At 40.3% G+C, this 16,981-nt stretch overlaps 1 protein-coding gene across 1 annotated transcript in view; it reads right to left on the bottom strand.

Annotated features, from left to right (window-relative positions):
* The window catches only part of STIM2 (stromal interaction molecule 2), a 99,486-nt gene that overhangs the window by 20,106 nt on the left and 62,399 nt on the right, over window positions 1–16,981 (bottom strand). The window contains exons 3-4 of the mRNA XM_039329865.1: window positions 11,664–11,778; window positions 1,332–1,443 (exon numbers count right to left, since the gene is read on the bottom strand). Of these exons, the coding sequence (XP_039185799.1) occupies window positions 1,332–1,443; window positions 11,664–11,778 (227 nt within the window). The remainder of the gene's footprint in view (window positions 1–1,331; window positions 1,444–11,663; window positions 11,779–16,981) is intronic.

Consider the following 16,981-nt stretch of genomic DNA (forward strand, 5'->3'; position numbering starts at 1 on the left):
GCCTGGCTCAGCTTGGAAACCTCTCCCTTTCTCCTCAGCATGGCTGGCTCAGGAATTCTGGGAGTTGAAGTCCACGAGTCATAAAAGAGCCAAGGTTGACTACCCCTGCACTAAACGTACTGTTCTTAGTCAAGGACTACCTGTGTACAAAAATGTCCATCTGTAAGATTTCCACAGCAGGTTAAAGATCATCCTACATAATGGATGGATCCATTCTTCCCCAATAATGTTATCTCCTCCTCCTCATCATCATCATCATCCCATCATCATCATCATCATCATCATCCTCACCATCATCAGTACTGTGGTAAGAGCAAAGACTTCACGTCCAGAAAGCTAAATTTGTTTTGTATGTGTGTTTAAGAAAGGCTTAAAACTACAATTTTGTCTCTTAAATCCCTCTAAATAAATGTAGTTTACAATGTTCCTACTGAAGCAGAGTAATAATAATAATAATAATAATAATAAAGTTGGAAGGGACTTGGAGGTCATCTAGTCCAACCCCCTGCTCAGGCAGGAAACCCTATACCAGGGGTAGGCAACCTTGGCTTTTATGACTTGTGGATTTCAACTCCCAGAATTCCTGAGCCAGCATGAAGGAACTATGGTCCCTTCATGACTTGTGGACTTCAACTCCCAGAATTCCGGAGCTAGCATGGGGAAAATTCTGGCCCCTTCATGACTCGTGGACTTCAACTCCCAGAATTTCTGAGCCAGTATAGCTCAGCTTGGAAACCTCTCCCATTCCCCTCAGCATGGCTGGCTCAGGAATTCTGGGAGTTGAAGTCCACGAGTCATAAAAGAGCCAAGGTTGCCTATCCCTGGCCTATACCATTTCAGACAAATGGCTGTCCAGTCTCTTCTTAAAAACTTCCAGTGTTGGAGCATTCACCGCTTCTGGAGGCAGGTTGTTCCACTGGTTAATTGTTCTAACTGTCCGGAAGTTTCTCCTTAGTTCTAGGTTGCTTCTCTCCTTGATTAGTGATTGTGCTTTTGTTCAAAAGATGTGTAGATTGGTTTAAAGTACAATTTTAGGAAATTTAAAAATAACGGACATAGATGCCATATAATCAGACATAGTCATTACGGACATAATCGCTTCATGTACATGTAATCCTGCACTCAAAGAAAAGAACCTGTAAACAATATTTTAATATAAATATCTACATTGCTTTGGCCTTGGTATACAGTATTTCACTCTTCATGTTCGGTACATGCTGGAAGCAGGATTAAAAACAGAGGAAGTATGTGTGTTTCACAGAAAATGATCAAAATGGAGGGTGTAAAGTTACAACTTCTACCGAAATTAATTAGATTGAAAAAAAAATGACCTTGGCAACGTTGTTCCTTTGACATTATTTTCTCGGAAATTCTTCTCATACTGAGGAAGTTCGACAAACTCCACCAGCCATTGAAGCGTCTCTTCTTGCGTCCAGTTGTGAACTGCAACAAATGTAAAGAGACATTATTTTGCGCAGGCCCGATTATCCGGAACCGAATCAACAGTCCAAACACAAAGCAAAATAAATAAATTACTTTACTGGCAAGTCTGCCGTTCTCATCATGTGCTCATCAGAATGAAGATTATCAAAAGATTATAAGCGAGTAATTCTTTAAAATATTCCTTTATTAAAAATTCCAGGGCGTATTTGAAACATGAAATCTTGTGACCTATAAAATGCGCTCGGGAGCTTTTGATCCATGCCATCCTCTTCTGCAGAAACTTGGCTTTGGAATTGACCTGGCATCTTTTTTCTCAAACAATGGAGTCAATGTGTTTGCTTCGGAATCCCACGCCAGTTGTGTAATTCTGGCGTGTGTACAACACCAAAGAATGGCAAAGAGAACAAAGAAACACCAGAAACAGGCAGATAGCGAAATACAATCAGTTGTGGCATTTAAGGAATTGTACAGGTGATCCTGGACCTGGGATCTCAACTGAGCCCAAAGCAGCCATCGCTAAGCAAGACAGTTGTTAAGTGAGTTTTGCCCCATTTTACGGCCTTTCTTGCACTGGTTGTTAAGTAAATCATGGCAGGTGTTAAGTCAGCAACATGGCTGTTAAGTGAATCTGGCTTTGCTTGTCAGAAAGTTGCAAAAGGGATCACACGACCTTGGGACACCGCGACCGTCATAAATATGAACCAGCTGACAAGCGTCCACCTGCCTGTAACATTCATAAGTGTGAAAAACGGTTGTAACCCCAAATAATGTTCTGCTACATCATCCCTCATTCGTTGTGGGTTCTCCAGATGGGCCAATCATTTTTTTCCTCTACAGGCGGTTCTCGACTTACGACCACAATTTTGCCCAAAATTTATGTTGCTAAAGGAGACATTTATTCAGGGAATTTTGCCCCATCTTACAATATTTTTTTCTTGCCATCGTCGTTAAACAAATCACTGCATTTGTTAAATTAGAAATACAGTTGTAGTAGTAGTAGTAGTAGTAGTAGTAGTAGTAGTAGTAGTAGTAATAATAATAATAATAATAATAATAATAATAATAATAATAATAATAATAATGATGATGTTGGAAGGGACCTTGGTGGTCATTGATTCTTAGTATATCAGGAAGGCTTACTAACTACTGCAGAGACCAAACTGGCCTACAAGAAAGACCAAATGAAGAACAGAATAGAGGCATGGGAAGACAAAGCACTACATGGCCAATACATGAAAAAAATAGCTGGGAAAAGCAGATAATAATAAAACCTGGCAATGGCTAAGAGCAGGAAAATTGAAGAAAGAGACCGAGGGACTAATTCTGGCTGCACAAGACCAAGCCTTAAGGACAAATGCATACAAAGTCAAAATTGAGAAGACAGCAACAGACAGTAAGTGCCGCCTATGCAAAGAAGCTGAAGAAACAGTGGACCACTTGGTAAGCTGTTGCAAGAAGATTGCACAGACTGATTACAAGCAGCGGCATGACAAAGTAGCAACAATGGTGCATTGGAAGATCTGCAAAAAATATCATTTGCCTGTAAGCAAAAACTGGTGGGATCATAAAATAGAGAAAGTCATAGAAAATGATAAAATTAAACTGCTCTGGGACTTCAGAATTCAAACAGACAAGCACCTGCAACATAACACCCCAGACTTAACAATTGTCGATAAGAAAGACAAAAAAGTCTGGATAGTGGACGTGGCAGTGCCTGGAGATAGCAGAATAGAAGAGAAAGAACTGGAGAAGATAACAAAATACAAAGACCTACAAATAGAAATAGAAAGACTGTGGCAAAAGCAAGCAAGGGTAGTACCAATAGTAATAGGCTCCTTGGGTGCAATCCCAAAACAACTGGAGCACCACTTGAACACCATTGGCATTGACAAATTTGCTATTAGTCAATTGCAAAAGGCGGCCTTATTAGGAACTGCTTCCATCCTGCGACGATATCTGTAATACCATCAAACATCCACATCTGCCTATCCCAGGTCCTGGGTAAGGACTCGATAGGTAGACAAAATGCCAAATCCAGTCTGAACATCTGGCTGACTGTGCGATGATTGATAATAATAATAATAATGTTGGAAGGGACCTTGGTGGTCATTGATTCCAACCCCCTGCTCAGGCAGGAAACCGTACACCATTTCGGACAAATGGCTGTCCAGTCTCTTCTTAAAAACTTCCAGTGTTGGAGCATTCACCGCTTCTGGAGGCAGGTTGTTCCACTGGCTAATTGTTCTAACTGTCAGGAAGTTTCTCCTTAGTTCTAGGTTGCTTCTCTCCTTGATTAGTGTCCATCCATTGCTTCCTGTCTTGTCTTCAGGTGCTTTGGAGAATAGCTTGACTCCCTTTTCTTTGTGGCAGCACCTGAGATACTGGACGACTGCTATCATGTCCCCCCTCGCCCTTCTCTTCATTAAACTAGACCTACCCAACTCCAGCAGCTGTTCCTTATATGTTTTAGCCTCCAGTCCCCTAATCATCTTTGTTGCTCTTCTCTGTACTCTTTCTAAAGTCTCAGCATCTTTTTTACATTGTGGTGACCAAAACTGGATGCAGTATTCCAAGTGTTGCCTTACCAAGGCATTGCAAAGTGGTATTAATACTTCACGTGATCTTGATTCTATCCCTCTGTTAATGCAGCCTAGCAGTGTATTGGACTTTTTGGCAGCTGCAGCACATGGCTGGCTCATATTTAAGTGACTGTCTACTAGGACTCGGAGGTCCCTCTCACAATTACTACTATTGAGCATGGTGCCACTTATGCTGTACTTGTGCATTTAGTTTTTCTTGCCTAAATGTAGAACCTTGCTTTTTTCACCATTGAATTTCATTTTGTTAGTGCCCAGTGTTCAAGTCTGTCCAGGTCCTCCTGTATCCTAAGCCTGTCTTCTGGAGTGTTGGCTATTCCTGCCAGCTTGGTGTCATCCACAAATTTGATGAGTTCCCCATCTATCCCCTTGTCCAAATCGTTGATGACTTGCTTCTCCGAAGGGGATCACGTGACCCCGGGACACTGCAACCATCATAGGTATGAGTCAGTTGCCAAGGGTCTGAATCTTGATCGCCTAACCGTGGGGAGGCTGCAACGGTCGTTAAGTGGGAAAAATGGTCATAAGTCACTTTTTCCAGTGCCATTGTAACTTTGAATAGTCACATAATAATATTAATAAAGTTGCAAGGGACCTTGGAGGTCATCTAGTCGAACCTCCTGCTTAGGCAGGAAACCCTATACCAGGGGTAGGCAACCTTGGCTCTTTTATGACTCGTGAACTTCAACTCCCAGAATTCCTGAGCCAGCATGGCTCAGCCTGGAAACCTCTCCCTTTTCCCTCAGCGTGGCTGGCTCAGGAATTCTGGGAATTGAAGTACACGAATCATAAAAGAGCCAAGGTTGCCTACCCCTGCCCTATACTATTTCAGACAAATGGCTGTCCAGTCTCTTCTTAAAAACATCCAGTGTTTGGAGCATTCACGGCTTCTGGAGGCAGGTTGTGAACTGTTGTAAGTCGAGGACTACCTGTATTTTATCTTGACGTCAGTTAAGGCAATAACTTTCCTCCCACATCACATTCAATTTCTTTTTAGAGCACATTCATTGCACAATTTTATCCAAGTTTATTGGTATGTGATACATACAGCTATCTCCAGTGTAGGAATTTTTACTGCTTCTACAATAGAGTAGCAGATAGCAATTTGTTCTTTATGGCATATGCGTAAGCCCTGCCTCTTCACTTCCAAACTTGTATATATCACCATGATTCAGAAGATCAAGGCACCTTTTATACCCTTTCCTTTTCTTATACCCTAACACACACACACACACACACACACACACACACACACACAGAGAGAGAGAGAGAGAGAGAGAGAGAGAGAGAGAGAGAGAGAGAGAGAGACGCCATTTTTCTTTCTTTATATCTCTAAAGATTACACATATGATACTAATAAACACTGTCAACCAACGTACTTTTTCTAATGTTTACTCCAACATTCTTTTTATTGCTTGTGTACTTTATCACCTACTTTTTATTTTTAACATTTTGCCGGTGTACCATTTGAATCTAAAAATAATAATAATGATAAATGATTAGCTTATAAATATGGGGCCATACCAGGATTTGAAGGCAAAATACAGAAACTTTTACTGCTGTGATGTGAAGCCATTATTCCTCCTCAAGAGCACTGTCCACTACAAACTTTTGACATCTGAGCGTAACTGGGCAGCCAAATATATAATTGCACAATTTATGAGGGGTGCATAGTTTACTCCCAAGGAAAAGAAGAAGCGATTTATTTCCAAGGAGACAGAGAAGTGTTTATAGAGTATATAATGGCGATGTATCCCAAACTTCCTGCTTCGTCACAGCCATTTATCTTGGAATCACTGGAAAGGATAACTATTTCTGGTTGACACAAGAGTGGAAGCTATGGTGGAGAGAAGATGTGATAAGGCAGGTCTGGAGAGATGAAATGGATTCCTGTTGAAATGCAGCAGGTCAAAGAAGAACTAATATATTACTATTAGGAATGTACAGGTGGTCCTCGACTTAGAATAGAGTAGAGCTGGAAGGGACCTTGGAGGTCTTCTAGTCCAGCCCTAGCCTACAGGTTGGAAATCCGCGGCTGCGGAGCCACATGCGGCTCTTTGAGACTTCTCCTACGGCTCCCAGCCTCCTCCGTCATTTGCAGAGAGAGAGACAGAGACAGGCACTTGCGCTCTTCTCTCTCTCTCTCTCTCTCTCTCTCTCTCTCTCTCTCTCTCTCTCTCTCTCTCTCTCTCTCTCCGTGTGTGTGTGTATGTGTGTAAAAAGGAGAATGGCCTCACGCTGTTCTGCGACGAGCTGACAAACCTATTGGGCGGGGCTCCTCCCTTTGCTGCGTCTCTGCAGGAAGCAGGAAGCAGGAAGGGCAGGAGAGAGCCAGGCCAATAAGAATGTGTGTCAGCTTGTTGGAGAACAGCCTGAAGCCAGCTTGCCAGGTGAGCAGAAGATCGGAGAGAGGGGGGGGAGAGGAAAGAGAAAGGAAAGAGAGAGGAAGAGGGGAGGGAGGGAGGGAGAGGGAGAGGGAGAGAGAGAGGGGGGGAGAGGGGGAGAGGGGTAGAGAGAGAGAGAGAACTCGTGCACAGCAGCCTCTATTTCTTTTTAATTAAACTCTTCAATCAAGCTCTCCGCCCAAGTGATTGTGCACTAGGACTCCAAGATCCCTCTCACAGTTGCTGTTTTTAAGCTAAATCTCGCCCAATCTGTACTTGTATCTTTGATTTTTTTCCTGCCTAAATGTAAAACTTTGTTCTTCTCCACACTGAAACTCATTTTGTTGGATAGAGCCCATTGTTCAAGTTTGTCAAGATCTTTTTGGATCCTGAGTTTGTCTTCTGGGGTATTGGCTACTCCTGCCAGCTTGGTGTCCTCTGCAAATTTGATGAGTTCCCCTTCAATTCCCTCATCTAAGTCATTGATGAAGATGTTGAAGAGTACTGAGCCTCTACTTACAAGCACAACTGAGTCCAAAATTTCTATTGCTAAGCAGGGCAGTTGTTAAGGCAGTTTGATCCCATTTTATGAATTTTCTTGAAACAGTTAAGTTAGTGACATCGCAGTTAAGTGAATCTTGCTTTCCCCATTGACTTTCCTTGTTAGAAGGTCACAAAAGGAGAACACATGACCCCAGGACAGTGCAACTTTCATAAATACACAACAGTTGCCAAGCTTCCAAATTTTGAACACGTGATCATAGGATCAACAGTCGTGACTTTTTTCAACGGCATTGTAACTTTGAATGGTCAGTAAACTAAATGGGTATAAGTTGAGAACTACCTGTACAACCTTTGGCAATTTGGGAATGGAAAATTCCAGATAAATCTGGAAGGTTCTGTTCACTAGTGGATCATCCTAAAACTCTTGAGACCATGCCGTTTAGAAGCTGGTTTGGCACTAATCATAGTTTTCCAGAAGATTCTATTTACAGTTTTTAATTCGGCACACCTGGTTAGTAGTATCAAGCTTCTTTTTTTAAAAAAAACCTGCTGCTTTTATTGCAAAGTATGCTGAAATGCTTCAAAATGGGAAACAGTACATAAATAAAGTAGCTAAAAACGTCAAAGTTATCCGTTTGTGCCACTGAATTAAGATGCATAAGGCTTCAGGAAAAAAAATAACATTATTTTAGGGTGATAAATATGCAGCTGCTGATTCCAGCATCAGTGGAGTTAAATAATTATAAATGAATTAACTAAATTAATCTCATTCTGGGATCTGACCAGTCAGCTAATCTCAACTTATTTTTCTAGCCATCGTTCTGAGGCAAGTAAGAGTTTAAAAGATCCTTCTGAACTGAAGTCAGTCATGAGAACAATTTAGTACAAGTCATGAAGTTTCACCATACAGCAGCACATTACTGAAACAGGGAGGGTTTCTGTCCACCATAAAACTGATTTCGTGTGGAATCTGGCTGACGATCTCGCAAGGATTAATCGTGTTAATTTTACTAAGAGACTAATCCTGCTACAGAACTCTCTCAAGAAGAGAGACGTAGAACTGTCACTCCAGCAAATTCCTTTAAAAAGCCTCAACTACATGCCTGCCATGATAAACTGGGGTGTGCTACCCACACAGAAATGGGATTGAGACAGTTCCAATGAACACGCCCAATCATGGTCAGGAGAGATCATGGTTTGCACACACAGGAATGCCTACACTGTTGAAGTATATGTTTTTAGATCTAACAAAAAAATGCACTCTTTAATAGAGACATTAATTCATCAGTAGGTTTATGAGATGGACAAGGGAGATCTTATCTGTAGCATATTTCACAGTATTGTCTCCTTGCTAAGTCAACAGAGCAATGGCAGCTTCGGATTCCTATTTGGTTATAAAAATTAGTTGCTAACCTTGGCCGCATGTCTGAAACAGCGCCCTCTTTTTGCAAACCCATTCCCCTTATTTTTCCCGTGCATTTTCCCTGCATCTGTCTATGGAGATTCTCAATTATCCAGGTCATGGTTGCCCCAAACGTGCTTTTTTTTCTAAAAGGAAACTGGATTTTCCTTTCTTTTTCCTTGAAGACTTTTCGCTTCTCATCTAAGAAGCTTCTTCAGTTTGGAACTGAAAAAGAACAACTCAGAACTACTGAGAAACTGAAGAAGCTTCTCAGAGGAGAAGCGAAATTTCTTCGAGGAAAAACAGAGAAAGTCTAGTTGCCTCTTGGAAAAGCACCTTAGGGTTCCCCGGCATTTTCTAACTCTTTGGAAAAGAAAAAAATCTCCAACTTCTGAAGCAGGGATGGTGTGCGGGAAACTAAATGTGAGAGGAAAAATTCCCCCAATGCTAGCATTTCTTTGTGTGTGAACTCTTCACTGGATACCCTCTAAGTTCTCGTTGTGCTGTTAAAATCTAGAAAAAAAGGGAAGTTGACAATCAAAGAGAAATAAAGCATGAAGAGGATACTGAAATTGCTTGGCTGAGGAATTCTGGGAGTTGAAGTCCACAAGTCAAAAAAAGGGCCAAGTTTGAAGACCCCTAGTCTAGTGGTAGATCTAGTTCTACCATAGGGATGAAATCCAGATGGATGACTTTGAGCCAGTCGCCCTCTCTCAACCTAACTCACCTCACAGGGCTGTGGCTGTGTGGAGAACAGGAGCAGTTGGTTACCGTATTTTCCAGCATATAAGACAACTTTCTAAAGCGTGGAAATCGGCGCCGGTCGGGCGTCGTCTTATACTCCGAGTCGTCTTATACGCCGGAAATTACGATAGTTTCCGGCGTATAAGACGACTTTCTAGGCATGGAAATCGGCGCCGAAGTCGGGGGTTGTTTTATACGCCGAGTCTCCTTATACGCCGGGAAATACGGTATTTGTAAAAATAATAAAGGTGGGAAATAAATAAACAACCAAAACAAAGTGATTTGGGGCGGCTTACAAATAATACAAAAGATAAATATAAAAACAATTTACAATGAAAAAGAGCTACACTGTATAAAAATATGATCTTCTGACGGTACAATTCCAGTCCAGTTGATGTTTAAAATGTCAACATATTATGGATTTATCTTCTACTGTGTTCAGCTTTCTTCTTCTTGCGTGCCATGTTCCCACTGTAATTCTGCCTCTGCAGATTTGTATTTGCTTTTCCTGCACGCCAACATGAGCAATTAGATGCCCTAAAGGTCTTAATCTTGCCATGCCATTAGTCCAGAAAAAGACTTCAGCTCTTCCTCAGCACCATGTTAGAAAATAGAATGTAGAACAACCGAGTTGGAAGGCACAACCTTGGAGATCATCTAGTCCAACCCCCTGCTCAGGCAGGAAACCCTATACCATTTCAGACAAATGGCTGTCCAATCTCTTCTTAAAAACTTCCAGTGTTGGAGCATTTACCGTTTCTGGAGGCAGGTTGTTCCACTGGTTAATTGTTCTAACTGTCAGGAAGTTTCTCCTTAATTCTAGGTTGCTTCTCTCCCTGATTTGTTTCCATCCATTGCTTCTTGTCCTGCCTTCAGGCACTTTGGAGAATAGGTTGACCCTCTCTTCTTTGTGGCAGCCCTGTTGATAATACTGCTATCATGTTGAATGCCATCTGACCTGAGAGGGCCCATAGTCAGGCACTATATCATCCCTTTATCACGTCTTTATCATATCAGGTCTTCTGGTAAAATACAGGAATGATTTATTATTGTCTTCTTTCATGCAATATGAATCATGGTAACTCAAAGGGAGCATCTGCTGCCCAATATAAGTGCCTGCTTGCTTTAGTTGGCAACAGGGATGACCTTCGTCACTTTGGTGACCTTGCTGGAATTATATATACGCTCTTAAAATTCTTTATTTTCCTCTTCTCTCCAAGGAATGCCACTACTACAATGAGGCAGCAGAGAAGGATTTGGGAATTTCATTACTAAACAAACCCAGTAAATAAGACAAAAGCAAGAAATACTGACAGGTACACAGCTTCAATATTTAAACAGTTGAGAAATGATTAAGAAAGACATCTCTATGCCTAGCAATTCGAGTAAAATATGTATTTTTTTAAAATGAGCGTTAGAGAGAATATTGAATTTGTTAGCTATCACAAACCACATGCCATATTGTCTTGAATTGCACACATTTCAGTAAGTGAGAATGCAAAAAACTGCCTGAAATATGGGAGATTACTACTTACGAATATGGGCTATTGAGAGTTGCTTTCCTAAACTGTTCAAAGGGTTGTTGAAAAAAATGTATTTAACGAACACTTGACATTCACAAATGCAAACAGGAATTCCAAAAATTCCAAGAGTTATCCCTGTTGTATCAAGAAGATTTGTGATTTAGTTCTATGTTAAATCTGACTTGCATTTCCAAAATCAAATTTGATAGTATAGGTCAGGGATAGGCAACCTTGGCTCTTTTATGACTCGTGGACTTCAACTCCCAGAATTCCTGAGGCGGCCATGCTGAGGGGAAAGGGAGAGGTTTCCAAGCTGAGCCATGCTGGCTCAGGAATTCTGGGAGTTGAAATCCACCAGTCATAAAGAGGCCTAGACCTAGGCCAGAGGTAGGCAACCTTGGCTCTTTTATGACTCGTGGACTTCACTCCCAGAATTCCTGAGCCAGCCATGCTGAGGGGAAAGGAGAGGTTTCCAAGCTGAGTCATGCTGGCTCAGGAATTCTGGGAGTCATAAAAGAGCCAAGGTTGCCTACCCTTGGTATAGGTGTAGGAGAAGGAGGGGCAGAACTTGGAGAAAGAGTCAAAAGAGGAATCAACCTAGAATCCCTACGTAACAACAAATGAACTAAGTCCAACCCTCTTTAAATCGTTGGCTCTTATCTAACTCCTAGCATATGCTAAGCTTTAGTTGAGAAGTTTCCTGTGCATAGGTTTTTAGCAATAAATCAGCTGACTTGAACCTTCCTTATGTGGCTCTGATCTTTCGCACCTGGCAGAGGCTTCTTCCACTTACCTCAAAATGTCTACAAACACCTTTCATGGGATAGTCTGTCAAATGCCGAAATCATGATTTTTATCTCAAAAGTTCGTCATTTCCCAAAGCCATCCAGGCCCAGAGCAGGAAGCATTTATTTTCTTTTAAGAGATTAATTTGTGTTACGTTATACACTTTGGCTTTACATGTTTTAGCTTCCGTTTTCTTCCTCTCCTTCGTTTGTATTGCATTAAATTGCTTTTTATTATTATACAGACCAGAAAGGAAAAAGGCACAAAATGAAGGCCTTACCCTCTGACGTTTTCCACCGTTTCCACAAATCCTCAATGGTGATGTGCTTGTCTTCTCTGTGCAAGTGGCTGTGTTTATTAGACGCATCTTTATATTTCATATCTTCTCTGATAAACTGAGAAGAGAAAATTGTGGTATGAAATACGCTATGTCGGGCACGTTGTAACAACTCAAACCAATGGTGCTGAAATTAGTCACTTCCGGGTTCAGATGAGAAATTTCTTTATATATCTAGTCATTATTCTTAATCACTCCATTGGATAGTCATTACAATTAAAAAAAAAATAGAAATAATCCCTAAGCAGGGATGGACAACTTCACCACCTAATATCATTTATTTCTTTCAAATATGACACAACTGGACAATATTTCTCTCAGTCCACATGCTACAAATACATTACCAATAGTGAAGAATAACAAAAAAAAAAAAATAGAAGACAAAATAACTGGAATATTGGCTGAAGTAACTACAGGTATTCCTTGATGTACAACAGTTCGTTTAGTGACTGTTCAAAGTTACAACGATCACTGAAAAAAGCGACATGACCCTTTTTCATACTTATGATGGTTGCAACATTCCCGTGGTCACACAGTGATTAACATTCAGATGGGCAAATAAGTACATACTGTATGCCATGTACTTTAATAAAGTGCCTTTAAAAAAGACATTTCATTTACCTCCACTGATTCCTCCTTGTCAAAATAATTATCTTGTTTCATATACAGTTTTTCCCCTTACAAAAGGACCAGACAAAATTAAGACAATAGAGGTTGGAGGTGGAGTTGAGGGTAGCAAATTGCAAAAGAGAGAGAGAGAGAGAGAGAGAGAGAGAGAGAGAGAGAGAGAGAGAGAGAGAGAGAGAGAGAGAGAGAGAGAGAGAAAGAAAGAAAGAAAGAAAGAAAGAAAGAAAGAAAGAAAGAAAGAAAGAAAGAAAGAAAGAAAGAAAGAAAGAAAGGAAAAAACTTAATTATTAGCCAGAATTATTTGAGTCTGATAAATTAGTCAACAGATTTAAAAACAATGGGAAGGAAGGAAGGAAGGACAAATAGGGAAAGAAAGAAAGAAAGAGAGAGAGAGAGAGAGAGAGAGAGAGAGAGAGAGAGAGAGAGAGAGAGAGAGAGAGAGAGAGAGAGAAAGAAGGAAAGAAAGAAAGAAAGCCCTATTCAAAAACTACAACTGTGGATGTTAAAAATTATAATAATAAAAAAAGCTGACCAAACAGTGGATCACCAAATAACCGGTGGAAAAAGATCACACAGACAGACTACATATGTCACATTGGAATACCTGCAAAAAATGCCAGTTGCCTGAAAGCAGAACTGCTGGTGGGACCACAAAATAGATAAATAGAAAGCGAAAAAGCTAAACTGCTCCGGGAGTTCCAAATTCAAACGTATTATTATACAACATCTGCCTATCCCAGGTCCTTGGGAAGGACTCCACGGGTGGACAAAAAAGCGAAACCCACTCTTGAACACCTGGCTGTGTGACCAACCATAATAAAATTAAATTTATATGCCATCCGACTGCTTGTGGCTCTAAATTCACAAGCAACCATTCCTTTCCAACTAAAGGACCACCTTCAGAGGCATCCAAACACGCTTTATTTCCCGCCTGCTCTTTTATTTTCAACCATTCACTGATGCTTCTGAGACGCTGACAGCTCCTCTCAATTTAGAGGAATTAATTAGAGTAGGGGGAAAAACCCCTTCCTGCAACAGACCATCAAGCCTCCAGAAGACTGGGAGATGTTACTGTTTTAATATTCTGTCCCTGAATCTCTGAAACTAGTCCTCACCGCAAAGCTAGCGCTCTTGTAAAAGTCAGCAGCAAAGTTTTAAAAGGGACAAGAACAGACTTGCAAAGGTATGTGGCAATTATAATGCTGTGGCCAATGTGTTCCAAAAAGTAAATTGTAATAATCACCAGATTGCCAGTTTCAATTGGGCTTATCATCTGATTTGTGCAGAGGTATAGGTATTTCAAGAGAATACTCCAATATTGTATTTCACATCTGCGTAACACAAAGACGCTTACAAACTTACAGACAGACAGACATAAAGGAGCTGCTGAAACCATAAACAACACAAGCCATGCTTCAGAAAATTTGACAGTCCCAAAACATAAGAAAGGCTGAGCGCCAAAGAATTGAGCCCTTTGAACTCTGGTGCTGGAGAAGACTCCTGCGAGTCCCCTGGATTGGAAGGTGATCAAACCGGTCAGTCCTAGAGGAGATCAACCCTGACTGCTCTTTAGAAGGCCAGATCCTGAAGTTGAAACTCAGGTACTTTGGCCACCTAATGAGAAGGAAGGATTCACTGGAGAAGAGCCTAATGCTGGGAAAGATGGAGGGCAATAGAAGAAGGGGACGACAGAGAATGAGGTGGCTGGATGGAGTCACTGAAGCAGTAGGCGTGAGCTTAAATGGATTCCAGAAGATGGTAGAGGACAGGAAGGCCTGGAGGAACGTCGTCCATGGGGTTGCGATGGGTCGGACACGACTTTGCAACTAACAACAACAACACTTCCAATATGATGTACTGAATGTTCACAGCAATGACAGCTATGTAGGTAGATTTCATTTTGTACAAGGTGATGCAAAAGATGTATTCTTATTTTCCTATATAAATCGTCCGCAAAAACAAAACATTAACAAAAATAAATCTTCCCTAACCATCCTTTAATAAAAGGAAAAAGAGTTTTGCTTTCCTTTCCTTACTATACCAGGGATAGGCAACCTTGGCTCTTTTATGACTCGCGGACTTCAACTCCCAGAATTCCTGAGCCAGCATGGCTTAGCTTGGAACCCTCTCCCTTTTCCCTCAGCGTGGCTGGCTCAGGAATTCTGGGAGTTGAAGTCCACGAGTCATAGAAGAGCCAAGGTTGCCTACCCCTGCTCTAAACTAATAAAGTCTACATTAATTAACATTAATTATGCTTTCATATGTTCCTCTAGGTCAGGGGTAGGCAACCTTGGCTCTTTTATGACTTGTGGACTTCAACTCCCAGAATTCCTGAGCCAGCATGGCTCAGCTTGGAAACCTCTCCCTTTCCCCTCAGCATGGCTGGCTCAGGACTTCTGGGAGTTGAAGTCCATCAGTCATAAAAGAGCTAAGGTTGCCTACCCATGTACTATACCAATATGCAGTCAACCGTACCCCTCATTTTATAGTACAGGTAATCCTAAATTTACAACAATTGAGCCCAAACTCTCAAAACAAGACAATTGTTAAATGAGTTTTTGCCTCATTTTATGACCTTTCTTGCCACAATTGGTCAGTGGAATACAGCAACTGTTAAGTTAGTAACTTGGTGGTTAAGTGAATCTGGCTTCTCCATTGACTTTGTTTGTCAGAAGGTCTGCAAAAGGGGATCACATGATCCCAGGACACGGCAACCGTCATAAATATGAGTCAGCTGCCAAGCCTCTGAATTCTGATCACATGCTGCAACGGTCATAATGTGAAAAACAGTCATAAGTCACTTTTTTTTTCAGTGCTGTTGTAATTTGGCAGAGTCATTAAAAGGAATGATTGTTGGTCAAGGACTACGTGTATCATCACAAACTCTAATTTTTCAAAAACATTTTTTTCAAATCTAATGTTAACACTTGAGAACTAGATACTACAGCAGGGGTATTCAAACTTGGCCCATTTATGACTTGTGGACTTCAACTCCCAGAATTCCTCAGCCAGGCACGCGTGCCTGGCTGAGGAATTCTGGGAGTTGAAGTCCACAAGTCATAAAAGGGCCAAGTTTGAACACCCCTGTACTACAGTATAATGGAGAGAAAATACAGCTCTCCTTTCTATATCTGTGACAGCAACTATACATCATTGAACGTTGTTATGTTAAAAATTTTCCAATATCAGGTATTTAAAAACCTATCAAAAAATATCTAGACGAGACTAAGTCCCCTTGAGCTTTATAACAAAGGTGTGCAGGAATAAATTTGTTACACAGAGCTATATGTAGTTCAGCAAATGCGTAAATCAGGGCTGTCCAATCTTGACAACTCTATGACCTGTGGACTTCAATTCCCAGAATTCCCCAGCCAGTCAGCCATGCTGGCTGGGCAGTTTTCTGAGTTGGAAGTTCACAAATTTTAAAGTTGCCAAAACTGGACACCCCTGGCTGTAGCTGACATTTTATGTCACAGGTTATCTGATTCATTTTATGTTTTTTTCAGCCTGAAAAAAAGGTCAATCGTGGTTCAGAGGAAGTCACTGAAGATAAGAAGTCAATAAACCAATTCTGCAATTTCTACCAGCATGCCTTTTATATTTTCAGCCTTAAATTACTGCAGATTTTATTTCAAACTATGTCTTGTGGCTTTTCATGCTGTAGTTTTAAATGTCCACTGGGCCTTACCATAATGTAATTAGAGAAGGAAACATGAACAAGCAAAGAAAAGGACTTAAAAGCTATGTGAACACAATCTAGAAAGTTAATATCTAGATAAATAAAATTCTCTTTATCCAAGTTCTACCACAGATGGTATGCTGGGCTTAAAAATGTCTTTCTCTCGGTTGCCATCGATTAGTCTTCTAAAGCAAGGGTAGATTTATAAGGAAAGAGACAAGCTTCTCAACAGGTCAATGAACAGGCTCTTTTACTTGTGCTTAGCAACTTATAAGAATAATACAATTCTTTGTACATGGAAAAGAGGTTACTAATTTTTCATTTATTTTTTTTTAGGAAGAAATTTTATTGGTTTTTTGGTTTTTCAAACAAAATGCTCAAGACACGCAGTGGTGTTAGGGTAGTCAAACATCCAAAGACAAAACATATATACATAATTCAGTCAATACATCTAATATTCCCTCTCTTTTTCCCTTAAGTAACATAATTTATTTAAAATAGTCCAATTCTAGCTTAAATTTATGCAACCTATACCCATTTTTAAAGCTTTAGAAATTTACATTATCATAATCAAATTAACTTTAAGTACAAACATTATCAACTTGGGTATCCCTTCTAAATATATTCTAGTTTCTTGATTTTATCATAAATCTTATTTAATTCTTCTTCCACTAATATCCCTTAATTAATTAAATTTTAATCCCTTAATTAAAATAACATATTAATATTCTATACATATCTAGTCCATCAATTAATCAATCTCTTTAAACTGATAGAAGAAAATCAGACCTTAAATCATTTCAATCTATTAAACAAAATTCAAATTACATCCAGTTAATTGTCATAACTAATAAGATCCATGTTATCAAATAATCAAATCATCTTATTAGATTAACTCAACATTACATAATAATTTTCTTACAAGTAACCCTATCATCCTAAAAAGAGAACACAT

The sequence above is a fragment of the Crotalus tigris genome, unplaced genomic scaffold (genome assembly GCF_016545835.1).
Source record: "Crotalus tigris isolate CLP2741 ecotype Arizona unplaced genomic scaffold, ASM1654583v1 scf7180000024420.512544, whole genome shotgun sequence".
Classification (NCBI taxonomy): Eukaryota; Metazoa; Chordata; class Lepidosauria; order Squamata; family Viperidae; genus Crotalus; species Crotalus tigris.